This window comes from Sinocyclocheilus anshuiensis, unplaced genomic scaffold (assembly GCF_001515605.1).
Source record: "Sinocyclocheilus anshuiensis isolate Anshui unplaced genomic scaffold, SAMN03320099.WGS_v1.1 scaffold12, whole genome shotgun sequence".
Taxonomy (NCBI): domain Eukaryota; kingdom Metazoa; phylum Chordata; class Actinopteri; order Cypriniformes; family Cyprinidae; genus Sinocyclocheilus; species Sinocyclocheilus anshuiensis.
Genome location: NW_015555713.1, coordinates 546,141 through 559,750, shown reverse-complemented (window position 1 = coordinate 559,750; position 13,610 = coordinate 546,141). Strand labels below are relative to the sequence as shown.

The 13,610-nt window shown below is 36.0% G+C and overlaps 1 protein-coding gene across 2 annotated transcripts; it reads right to left on the bottom strand.

Moving 5' to 3' along the window:
- Positions 1 to 4,283: 4,283 nt before the first annotated feature.
- On the bottom strand, positions 4,284 to 13,207 carry LOC107672152 (interleukin-2 receptor subunit beta-like). Of its 2 annotated transcripts, XM_016465251.1 has the most exons (10): positions 13,130 to 13,207; positions 8,804 to 8,894; positions 8,335 to 8,446; positions 8,175 to 8,247; positions 7,997 to 8,084; positions 7,132 to 7,265; positions 6,731 to 6,953; positions 6,543 to 6,642; positions 5,965 to 6,049; positions 4,284 to 5,159 (listed from the first exon to the last, which is right to left on the bottom strand). In XM_016465251.1, the coding sequence occupies exons 2-10, from the start codon at positions 8,880 to 8,882 to the stop codon at positions 4,449 to 4,451; spliced, it is 1,605 nt and encodes a 534-aa protein (XP_016320737.1). In that variant the 5' UTR covers positions 8,883 to 8,894; positions 13,130 to 13,207; the 3' UTR covers positions 4,284 to 4,448. The 2 variants fall into 2 exon arrangements, with proteins under 2 accessions (XP_016320737.1, XP_016320736.1); XM_016465250.1 differs by lacking the exon at positions 13,130 to 13,207 and having other exon boundaries at positions 8,804 to 8,899.
- Positions 13,208 to 13,610: the final 403 nt, after the last annotated feature.

Genomic DNA, 13,610 nt, shown 5'->3' with positions numbered 1-13,610 from the left:
TTGATCTGCATGGCAGACATGGAGATCCAGATTTTTTGTTTGTTCATTTGTTTTTAATATTCAACAGGCAAAGTATCTAAATGCAAAAATGTTCATTATTGGTTGAATAAAACAGACTACTGGGGAAAAAATCTGAATATTCAGTGGCCTTTGGCTTGGTATTGTTGGCAGAATTCGGCCCCTGGCGAAAACTAATTGAGGAACCCTGCTATACTATATTCTATATTTAAATGATACTCATGTATTTTTTATGTAAAAAAAAAAAGGATTATAATTACTCTAGAGTTCCCCATAACCTAAAAGAAACGTAGTATTTTTCTAATAATTATAAATAAATAAATAAATAGTGGAAGGGGGGAGAGGTGATTACTTTTGCTTGGAATAATTAAGTTTTCCAAAGTAACATAGTGCAAGGCAATAGAAATAATAAGAGAATATATGACTGGAGTAGTCTAAGTGTCAACATTAATAATAGAGTTCACAAATGATAGCCAATACTGCATGTATGGCTTTATGTTTCCAGCAGATATGGATCATTAAAAAATTTAGTGTAATAAAAGAAGGACTTTTGAGGTTCTGGAAACATTAAATGTAACACACACCCTTCACACACTCATCTGTTTTGCATTAGTATGTCTGGGTCACTGGTTGAATTCCTGTTACTTATGCAATAGTAATCATCTCATTCTCTTCATATGGAAAGAAAATTAAGGTTTGTCATTGACATTTGATTGACAAAAAGCTGCTGCCGTGCTGCATTCCTCTCCATCTGCTGCCTCATTTTCCTTTCAATATTGCTGTCCAACATTTTCCACTGCAGCTTTGCACGCATAATTATTCTCCGTTGATGTCAGGATCTGTGAAAAACATTATTATGAAGCTTTTCTTACTGGGTTTAGTAAGAACTTTCTGGAATGTTTAAATATTTCAGAAATGAAAGAAATAGCTCATTCAGTGGCTCAGTAGTTCACCCATCATTTTCCTTGAGAGGAACACATGACTAGACTTCCAACAGAAGGTATAAAAGGTATAAAAAGTCATTGTGGTTTGATTTTTCTTCTTCTTCTTCTTCTTTTTGCTTCCACATCAACCTGCCCTGGAACTATACAAATGAAAATTAGCCACTCTGTCTAAATCTGAAACATTTTACATTGATTTTATGTATTATGAATGTGTATATTCCCTGATTAAATAAATAAATAAATGAAAACAAAAAAAATCACCCATTCCAATGTCATTCAAATGCGATATGGATTTCTTTCTTCTGTGGTACACAAAAACAGATAGTAGGCACAATGTTCATGCTGCTATTTTCCATTGAATAAAATATTCATTGAATAAAATAATTACAAATGACGGTTTACTATTTTAATATATAAATTGTAATTTATTTCTGTGTTGTCAAAGCTGTATTTTCAGCATCCTTACTCCAATCTTCAGTCACACAGGATCCTTCAGAAAACATTCTAATATGCTGATTTGCTGCTTAAGAAACATTTCTTATTATCAGAGATGAAAACAGTTGTGCTGCTTAATCTTTTCATGGAAACCATTTATTTGAAATGGAAATCTTTTATTCAATTATAAATGTGTTTACTGTCACTTTTGATGAATTTAATGCATTATGGCTGAATAGAAGCATTGATTTCTTTCTTTTAAAAAATCCTGACCACAAACGTTTGAACAGCAGTGTACCTAAGTATCAAAGGCGGGACAACTGCTATATACAGTATGATTCCATTATATCCCATTCATATTCCTACAAGCGGTCTGTTACCTCCCCGATATGTCTCTGTTTAATTCATCCCTCAGTCATGAGCTCCCTGCTGCCTTCTGGTGGAAATATCAACAGTTAGACCAAGTTTCCTCAAATATGTTCAAATTCAGGCAGGAGCAGCATGTACATGAGGAGGACCAGGATGCTGTGTGGCAGGGATCATAAACAACATACTCAAAAACTCACATAGGTTAGAACCGGGGTTTTCAAACGTTTTCAAGCTGTACTAAAATGGTCATTGCATTTTAAGCCTGGTCACATAAAAGTCACATAGGCACATATAAAGTCAAAAAGCATGTTGATGTTCTTTCTCCTCCCTCTCTAGAAAAAATACTGTGTTATGGTTCACTGAGTGCAAAAATTATTTTTTTTCAGGTCACGTGGGGAAGATAAGCTTGACTTGTCGTCTGGTTACACAAGCCGCGCTCCACAGCGGTGAACGGAAACGGGCTGGCACTTATAAATGTCAGACCACATGCTACCTGCAATAACTCTCATTTACACACACACACACACACAGGTTTGTTTTTGTGAAAAGTGGGGACATCCCATAGGCGTAATGGTTTTTATACCGTACAGACCGTATATTCTATTGCCCTACACCAACCCTACCCCTAAACCTACCCCTTACAGGAAACTTTGTGCTATTTCAGATTTTCAATACACTCCATTCTGTGTGATTTATAAAAAAGTGGGGACATAATGTCCTGAAAAGTCACCTTCTCCTTGTAATACCTATGTCATACCTTTGTCATTATACAAATGTATGTCCTCATATGTCACAAAAACGCACACACACACACACACACATGATTTTTTTGTGTAAACAACATGACATTCACACCATCATATTTTGGGGAATTTATTCCATTCTGTAAAAAATTAAAAATTCAAGAATACATAGGATAACTATAAAAAAAAAACATAAAAAAGTAACAAACATAAAACAAGTATTATGTAATTGCAACAAGTACAAAATGAATTGCATTCTTCAAATAAAAATGCATATTTTACTAGGTTAGAAAAAAGTGAATACAGTTTATTTTAATGCTAGAGCTTTCTAAAAGGTATGATCCAGAAATGCTCAAATAATGCAACTAAAGTCCTCATAGCAACTGTATGTATTATTTTTTAAACCTTGCAATATCAGTTTTAAAATCATTCTGATGGTACACTGACGTCTAATAAGGCAAATGGCTTCTGTTTCTTTTCCACATTCCCCTTAAATGTCTGTTCTGGAAGCATGTAGGTTTGGTGAGCTGGTACGAAATTCCACGAAAAGTGTTGTTTTATGGCAGCAACAATTCACGTGTACAACTGTAATTACAACAGTGATTCCAATCAATGAACTTTATGGTGCTAAAGTCACAAAAATACACAAAACTGCATACAGTTGCTTTAAAACGTTCTGTTAGAAAACGTATAGATATCAGTATACAGGAGTGTTGTAATATCTGTAGATTTTTACCCCGAACAACCTTGAGGCTTCTGTATTGATGGATTGCCGTGCAGTCAAAAATGACCCCCTGAATTTCTAAACAAATAATTCACATTTGAAAAAGCAGCATTTTTACCATGTTCATAGCAGTGAGATAAACATGAAATAACAATTAATATAGCAGCTGAAAAATCAAGCAAATGCTTTGCGCTCGATTTTGAATACCAAAAATGTTCAGTATGGAGACTTGAACAACGAAATAATTTTTGCCAATTATATTTCACAAATTAAAATATGAAATGGTAGCAACATAAAAGGTTCCCCAGCAATTAAAGATGTATATACTATATACTCTGCATTAACATTTGCTAAATAAAACATTATTAAATCAATAAAGCAAACTTAAACAAGATAATTAAACACAAATGTACTGCTTCCTTCATATGTGTCAAACAAAAGTGTAACAATCACTTAACAGGAATGTTCTTTCCATACAAAAACGTGTTATCTGAGCTGTAAATTTGTTTATATCGTCCTTATTACAGTGGTACTGACATTCAAATAGAGCTTAAATTGTGTTCAACCCAGAAGATGCCTTTAAATCTAGCTTATCATGTCGCTGTACAAAGGTTTCTAACAGTTTTTCGTGAATAATAATTCTAAAAATGTTCAATAGATTTTTAATTTTTTTTGCCAAGTCTTCAAGGTACACTACAATTCAAAAGTTTGGGGTCAGTGCATTTTTAAAAAAAAATGTTATAACGCTTTTATTTAGCAAGGATGCATTAAATTGATCAAAAGTGACAGTAAAGACATTTATGTCACAAAGGACGGTGTCCACTAAAATATAAAGCAGCACAACTGTTTTCTACAGTGATAATAATAAAAATGTTTCTGAAGGATCATGCGACACTGAAGACTGGAGTAATGGCTGCTGAAAATTCAGCTTTGCCGTCGCAGGAATAAATGACATTTTACAATTAAACACTTCTTTTAAATTCTAATAATATTTCACAACATTACTATTTTTTATGTTTTGTTGTTTTTCAAATAAATGAAGCCCTGGTGAGTGTAAGAGGCTTCTCTCAAAAACATTAAAACATTTACTGACCCCAAACGTTTGAACTGTACTCTATCTGTTTGCTTAGAAACTGACTTTCAAAAATAAACCTAACCTGAGTTTTATTTAACCCCAGTCTCCCCTATACAGACAGAGATGGACTAGGCCTCCGTTCAGATGGATTTGTTGCTGTATTTCTGCATCTCCTTCAGGGTCAGATATCCACTGCTGCTGGGCTCAATCATGGAGGAGGGTCTGATCACGGTGCCCTCTGCAGGCTCAGCGGTGGAAACGCAACTGGGTGCTCTCACAGGTTCAAACCACGGTGTGATGACGGCCACTGGAGTGAAACTCTCTACTGGGTGAACAGCATCAAGGGAACCCTGTGACAGCGACATAATGAAGGGAACCAGCACACGTCCTTCTGCCGCACATCTCTCCGCGCCACTGATGTCTTCATCTTCACAATGCTCCTCTTCAGGCATGTCGAATCCTGAATCTGGGCTTATGGGCTGTTCCGTCTGGTAACTTGGGGTTTGCAAACAGTCATATGAAGACCCAGGCGAAGAGAGAGCGGAGCTTGTGCCTTCCTCAGGGTGGTAGGTGAAGTACACGGGGCAGGATTCGAGATGAAGAGAGCCTGTATTGGATTTGCTATAGAAGTAGCCCGTGTTAGAGAAACCAGATGATGATGCATGACTAGTGCCGCTGTTGTCCAGTCCAGAGTCCACCTGATTGGAGTGAACGAACGCGGCAGCAGACATCTGAGCGTTTGGATCTATCAAGGACACGTCCCAAAAATCTGAGACCTCTACAGGTGAGATATCGTCACATGACTGAGGGGTGAGAAATGGCCCAACAGAATTCTGACAGCCCAGCCATTTCTGTGGACAGGTAAGAGGAAACGCATGCGGTCAGTGTGTGTGTTTTGTGGCTTGCTGCAAGAAGATATGAGTAGGCATTTGCAAGAAATGCAGGTTTCAGCCACATCTGTTAACATGGGTGTGTGTGTGAGAGTTTTTATGGGTAAGTTTTTGCATAGGAAGAACTATGTGTGAAACTGAGAATGTTATTATTACTCTTATACACTTATGTATTCTCAAATGTGTTGGTGTGAATACACAATGTAGAAAGTAAAAGAATGAATTGCCACTGTACTGGTGAAAATAGCAATATCAGTATACACCACCATTCAAAAGTTCTGTAAAATGTTTTTTTTTTTTAAAGAAATTAATACTTGTACTCAGCATGGATGCATTAGATTGATCAAAACAAGTGACATTAAAGACATTTATAATATAATTATAGAATTTCTATTTCAAATTAAAAAGGTATCACCGTTTCCACAAAAAAATGTTCAGCAGAACAACTGATTTCAACATTGAGAAGAAACGTTTCTTGAGCAGCGAATCAGCTTATTAGAATGATTTCTGAAGGATTATGTGACACTGAAGACTAATGATGTTGAAATTTGAAAATATTTTAAAATAGAAAGTTTTTTACAATTGTAATAATATTTCACAATATTACCGTTTTTTCTGTGTCTTTGATCAAAGAAATGCAGCCCTGAGGCTTCTTTCAAAAACATTTTAAAAAATCACACTGACCTCAAATGTTTGAACCGTAGTTTAAACACAAGCACTTTGGAAACTAGCATAGTGCACATGCAGGAAATAAAACTGAACTCACCCGGAAGTTTCCACCATGAACAGTGTGAAGAGGCTGGAAATATTTGGAGGGGTCTGGAACATGTCGATTGTTTGGTTTTAATGATCTGCAAAGAAAAAATGCTTGATAATGATGCACAAACAAACACAAATATCAGGTAAAAACACCAACATACTGACACGGAAATACTGTAGGCAGAAACACACACACACCTACAGACACATGCCCACACAGCACTTTCCACAAATAGAGTAAAAACTAGGGCTTGAACGTCTTAAAAAATGAGGTCAATAACAAGGATTTAAACTTCAGAAAATGTTGTTCTTCCACCTCAGGGGGTCAAACTAAATGTGTGCATTATTTTTTGCTCGTGTTCTGTGGGGTTGGAAATTTTTGCAACTCTGTTACCAAACTTTGGAACTTGTTTAAAGGTCAGACTTGTGTGATTTCATTCATTTGTTGAAATAAATAAATAAATAAATGTAATGTAAAAATTTAAATATATATCAAAGAGGAGGAGCTAGAAAAAGTCAACAAGGATGTGTTACTAAATAAAGGAAGGGCCATCAAGACATATCACATATCCATCTAATACTCACCGGTTGCTTTTCTTTGCCTTGTAGATGACCAAACAAAGACCAGCAAGAACAAGCAATATGTGGAATCCAATGATCAGAACAATACGCATATCATCGAGTACTAAAAAAAGAAGAAAAAAATGCTGTCATGAAATATATTATCATCTTAACTCACAGACAAATATTACTGGGCCAGCAAGAAGCACCACCTGGTGGAGATGCATCATCTCCTGGTTTCACTGGTGGCTTTCCAATCTCAGACCTCCAGGACGCAGCAGGACTCCAGTCGCTCCATTCCCCCCGAAAATAACCATCATTTTGGGGCTCAACAGGCTTCACACGTACCCTGGCCTGGTACTCTTCTCCTACAGTCAATAAATTATGGTCCAGCAGCACGTAACTTCCATGAGAGACATTCCTATGTGCTGCCGTCTATAGCGCAGAAGCATGCAAAAATATGCAATCAAACACAAAAACATACATTTAAAATTATGCTGTATTTGACTTTTGGGCAGGTTACTAAAGATTGAAATGCAAGTAATTTTATTTCATTAAATAATTAGTTAAATGTTAAAGAAAACATGTAAATCAAACACGAATGCTCACTTACTTCCCAGCTTGTATATGTGGCTTTAAACTGCAGCTGAAATTCATAAGAGTCTACGGCTTTTGGAAAGTTACTGCCTTTACTCCAAGTTATGTTGTCCCCGCTTACAGTGGGCTTATCTGGTGGTTGGGTCTTAACTGTCATTTAAAAACAAAAATAAAATACAAGCAACCATGAAGAACATTTAAAATGAGCATGGTGCTAGCAACAGCAAAGACATGGGTTTCATTCATAAGGAATGCAGGGACTGGTGTACACTTTGACTGTGATGTAAGTTACAAATGCTTAAATGTAAACAATACAAGTAGCATCCTTAAATTCATTGCATAGCAACCATCATACGGATTATGGGGGGTTTGCGGTGACTGAATCCTCTAATAATGGCTTAAGACTGGATATGTGTAATATACAATTAAAACATTTAATTCTACACGTTATATACGTTACATTTCAATGGCGTAAAGATAAAGTTTGTCAGAGTGCATATTTCGCCTGTTGTGTGACCGAACAGACACTCGCGAACGCAAGTCGCAATCGCTGAGAAACCAGTACAAAAAGAGGTGAACTAGTAGGCCTACTGTTTCCATTTATCACATTATTATAGATTTTGACCAAGTTTATCTCCTAAATGCCATGTTTTGTGTAAAAGGTAGCCTATTGAAGAGTTTGTCTAATTGTGCCAAGGATTAAAAAGACCATTCTCAAACCAAATGACTGAAGTTCACACGCTTTTTCAACACAAATTTGCATATGATCTTTGTTGAATTTTATTTTACTGCAATACTGTATGTGTGTGTTTTATTTTTACATTTACCTGGCATTTTAAACATATCTACAACCCATTAATAGCAGAAATTCTTCCACTTACTGTGTCGGCCAGGCTGATAATGCAGTTTAGTGATGACAGATCCATTACAGATTACATTCAACCAGATTTTGTTAAGGAAAAAAAAGTTCTGTGTTAAAGAGAGGGGAATGTAGGAAGAGAATACATGTTAATCAGTGTCAATAATAATTTAACTGAAATGTCATCCATTTCTACTCACACGTTTGTCAAAATTTAAAGAACAACTTCTTTTAGGATGTGTTTGACTGCTTAGTGGCACCAGCTCGCATGATCTACAAACACATTTAAATTCAATTCAGATTTGAGAAGGTTTATTTATCAATGTTAAAATGGTCTATTCCGAGACTTGAAACTAAAACCTTTTTGTGTCACTTTTCCCCACAAGCTCACATCGCTGGCCGGAGAAATCTGTAGAGTTCCACCACACACAAGATATGTTCGTCACGTAGTCATTCACACAGGCCAGACCTGCTGTTTATGGTTGAACCACGACAAACATAATAAGAGATTAGAAAACATATGCTTTGTTTTTCAATATTTATAACGTTACAAAATGGGCAAAAAACAGAGTTCCCTACAAAATAGATGGATGTAAATATACCAAACTAACATTAATTGGTTCTCAGAACGTTTTGGAAATGTTAGTTGGAAAACAAACTTTAAAAAAATAAAAATAAATATTAGGGAACATTCTGTATGTTATTTTAAAGTTGTCTAAAAATACTCCCTGCAACGTTCTGGGAACATTATTTTATGGCTGTAAAAATATAATATCTAAACGGGAACCATATACTAATATTAGGGGAACGTTCTGTGTTTGCTAGGTACCTGTTTGCGTGTTCCTGGACTGGCCAGTTCCATAAAATATGATGAAGATAAACAGAGGGATATGCCAGTAATTCTTCATCACTCCTTGGATCTTAAACACACATGTAAAATATAATTCTTAAAAAAAAAAAAAAAACGAAATAAATAAATAAAAAAACATTAAAATAAAAACATTCTGCATTACAGAAAAGGCCTGAAATGACATGAGGTGAGGAAATTATGACAATTTTACTTTTTGAGTGACTGAACACTCAAAAATATATCAACACTCAATATTCCATCAATACGTGATGCACACTCCATAAGTGCAACACATGCTACTGTAAGCATTTTAACTCTAAATCTGGCTTTTAGAAGTCTCTTACAATCTTAAATATAAAAGCTCTTTGGCATCTAATAACCTTTTACATCCTTGGAACCTTTCCATTGCACAAAATGTTCTTTATAGTGGAAAAGGGTTCTTTAGAATATTAAATTGTTCTTTTAAGAACTGCACTGAAAGATTCTTTAGGGAACCAAACTAGTTCTTCTATGGCATCACTGCGAAAAAACTCTTTTGGAACCTTTATTTATAAGAGTGTATGAGGTTAACACTTGGTCTCAATGCAGCAGGACTGTGGTTGCATTAATGTATTGCCTAAATATCAATTTCTATGATTATATCTATAGTGTGGTAATCAGATGATGTGATTTATGGTGTTCTGTTAATAACTCAAACTGCCGCTATGGAGACTATTAGGGATGCACCAATACCGATACTGGTATCGGTATCGGGCCCGATACTGAGCTCCTGTACTTGTACTCGTTCAAATGCCCCGCTACCAAATGCCGATACCACACAGCATGTGTTAACTGCCATATTCAGACAATGAAACAGCGACAACAGAACAACAGACAGCAGAATGGCGATATTAGAGATTAGGGATGTCTACGAAGTATATGTATGCAATGAATATAATGTTAAACATTCAGTATTGACTGTAGAGCTGATGTGCGCGAGCTGATAAGCAAATCAGCTGAGTGGATTGAGCACGCGGCGGCGCAGATGCGCGAACTTGTCGAGTGAATATATCTTTCTCACAGACATCACTGGAAAGTTTGTAGTTCGGTCGGATGTGTCAAAAACAAGTAAGTAAAACAATGCACAAGTTACTTAACGGTAGAGAGAGAGAGAGAGAGAGAAAATAAAGTAAATTGTGACAAATTATACCCAAAATGTCTTCATACAGTGGACTACCAGCAAAACTGATACAAATTTGGGACCAAAAATTATTCAGACCGAGTCTGGGAAAAAAAAAAATGAAGTTGAGGTTTGCATGAAGCATGCCCAGGAGACTACAGGCTGTCATTAAGGCTAAGGGTTGCCTGACTAAGTATTGATAGTTGTGTAAATACTGTCATACTAACAGCTGTCTAATTTTTTGGTTGATTGTAATCCATTACATACCTTTCTATCAAAGTTATCTAACATTATCAAGCTGAATTTGTCTCAGTTTAACTCTAAATTCTTGTTATATTTTATTACCATTTTCTAAACTATAGTGAATAAACTTATATTCGATAATGTGAGAAATGTTGAAGGTGTCTGAATAAATTTTGGTTTGACTGTATCTATTTGATAAATGAAGTCAACCAACTAACAATATACATACTCTTTTGGTTTCTGTACCCAATATTTTAAACATTTACAAATGCAATAAAATATTGGTATCAGTACTCGGTATCGGCAAGTACCAAAAATAAAAGTATCGGTATCGGGCGAGTACTGGAAAAAGTGGTATCGGTGCATCCCTAGAGACTATGACTAAGAACGCGACCGCAAATGTAGCTGGTTTTTACCTGTGGCTGAAAGTGACATATAGAAATGCACAAAATTGACCATATTGCTCCTGGGAAGGAAGACTAGGTTAGTCACACTGAAATGGGATGATTAAACAATCCAATCTATGCAATGAAAGAATAATATTCTATCCATTTTATCATCCGCAAGGCAAAATTGTACGGCCGACCACTTACATATAGGTAATAGCACAACTTTCCTCACAAAGCTGCATTATTTTAAATCCACAGTTAAGGCCCGTTCACACCAAGAACAATAACTATGGTGTGGACGATAACGTTCTGTTTACTGTATAAGCGCACGCGCTTCAGTTATGTCATCTGACGCTTTAAATGCTTGAGCTCTGATTGGCTGTCAATATTATCGTTATTGTTATAGTTTTTGTCCTTGGCGTGAACAGGCCTTGCACCGAAGTTTAAAGGGATCGTTCAACCAAAAAAGAAAATTCTGTCATCATTTACTCACCATCAAGTTGTTCCAAACCTGTACGAGTTTGTTTATTCTGTTGAACACAAAAAAAAATATTTTGAAGAATATTGGTAACCAAACAGTTGATGGTAGCCATTGACTTCCATAGTATAAAAAAAATAGACAGAATTTTCATTTTTGGATGAATTATCCTTTTAATGTTAGTTTAAAGTAAGTTCTGTCAATGTTTACTCACCCTCATATGGATGCCTGTGTTCAAGTTTCTCGCAACTCTAAATTTTGACTATTTTCCTCTTCCGCAATTCTGAATTTACGTCTTCAGTATGTATCTCGAAATTCTAACTTTTTCTCAGAATTCTGAGTTTACATCTTGAATTTTTTATTTTATTTTATTTTTTTTATAATTGTGACTTTTTATCTTAGAATTCTAAATTATTTTCTCAGAATTGTGAGATTATATCTCTGCCTTGCACCGAATCGCAAGTTTATGTCTCACTATTCTAACTTTTTTCACGGAATTCCGAGAAACAAAGTATGAATTGCGAGATAAAATGTTGGAATTACCTTTTTTTAATAAATTTTTTTATTCCCTGGCATAAACAGGCTTCCATACTCTCATATTGTTACAAACCTATACAAGTTACTTTCTTACTTTCAAAAGAAGATACTTTGAAGAATTTCTAGAACAAAAAAAGGTTGAAAAAATGGTTTAGAACTACATGAGGGTGAGTAAATTATAACAGTTTAATTTTGGTGTTATATTTCCCTTTAAGTGATTCTTAATGTTTGTACGTAATCGTTGACTATTTTATGTTACATTTTTGCATAATAATGCAAGCAGCCAGTCAGCCAAAGGAGCTTTAATTTTTAAAATTCAGACTTTCACTTTTAAATGGCATTGCTGTGGCTTTCTACCTGACAGGATGTTGCCCAAAGAATACGGTAAACTGCAGAGCACGCATATTGAATTCCACTGCAAAATTCTTGACATGAACTTTAGATGAGTTTTAGATCTGTGTATATGATGCAAGCTACCTGTGGCTCTTTTGCTGAGTGGGCCATTGTTAGCAGCGTGCCCCTCTTTGTGAGTGGGTGGTCAACCTGTAAACAGGCAATTTCCACTAACACTACAAAACGACACCCACAGACAACAGCAGAAACCCTCAGCTATAACCGTAAGGTGACTTCTTCTAAAGAGGCGTACTTGTATACCAACGGCCAAAGCGATGAGAGATATCAAACAGTGACAGGAGAGTCTACAGCAAACACTGACGGTGCGGTTTCACTTGAACTCTTTTAAAAGTGGCTGCCAAGTAATTTGGATACAGTGTATTTGACACAGAGGTTTAAACCTTAACTCCTGATCTGAGTGATCGCTGCAAACATATGGTTCACACTCTCGGTTTCACAAAATGCTTCGGCGTTTCCTAGCTTTTGGGTTATTCTAAAGAGCACCTGAAGATTACTACAAACCAACTTGTACATTGCAAGTGCACAGTAAAAAAAACGTTTATTTATCAATGCATAATGAGTATTTACCACTAATTTATTTACTAATGAGTGATGACAGAAATGATCTGGACCCTGAAGTCACTCTTAAAAATGTAGGTTGTTGCATTAGACAACAAAATATCTGGCTAAAAGTGGCATCTGCGAAAAAACTTTGCTAGAATTTTTCTCAGAACTACAATTCTACTCACAATTACTCACTAGTCATTTTGCGATTACTTTTAAGCAGCAGGGTGATTTTTAGCAGATGAAGTCGATTCTGGTCCTCATGCTCAAGAATGATTTAGAACTAGAAAATGTCACAATACATTGAGTCTTCAATAGTATACCTAATGATTTATCAACAAATTCCAAATGAATGCTGCCTGGTTTGACATATAATGCAATGACATTCATTTTTAACAGCGGCTTAAGTGTTCAGATATATTTTAGGGTCAGTGTACATGACATTACGTCATTTTTTATGTCGGATTAGGTCAGATCTTATCAGATACAATACATCATTGCTCAACCAAGCAGTTATTTAATATTGGAAGTATAAGACTTACCCTTCGACTTCAGCTGTCTGTCAAACAGCTGTCTGAGCAGGCACCATGGATGCTGAGGTCTGTCTGTCTACCTGACCACCAACCCTTCATCCTCCTCCCTTTACCGCTCTCGCTCTATCTGCCCCTCCCCTTTTACCGCCATCTGTCAGGAGGATCTCTTTCTCTATCACTCTACTCCTTCCTTTCTGTTACTCATCCGATCTCTCTCTTTCTTGCTCTCTCTCTCTTGACAAATGCATCTTCTTCCTCTCTGCTCGTTGTATGACTGCGTAACCACAGAGTTACTCTGACAAGTTTACAAAGCGTGAAATGCTAAATCAAAAGGTCAGAGGGCCTGCAGAGAAATAAGACCGTCTCAAGGGTGCAATTCTTGCAAGGGTGTTATTCTTTATTCTTATTATTTATGTCTGTTTTATTGTTATGTCTTGAGTACTTAAAGTATGTATAGTTTTGTGACAGTCTGTAGTTTGATTTTAGAGCA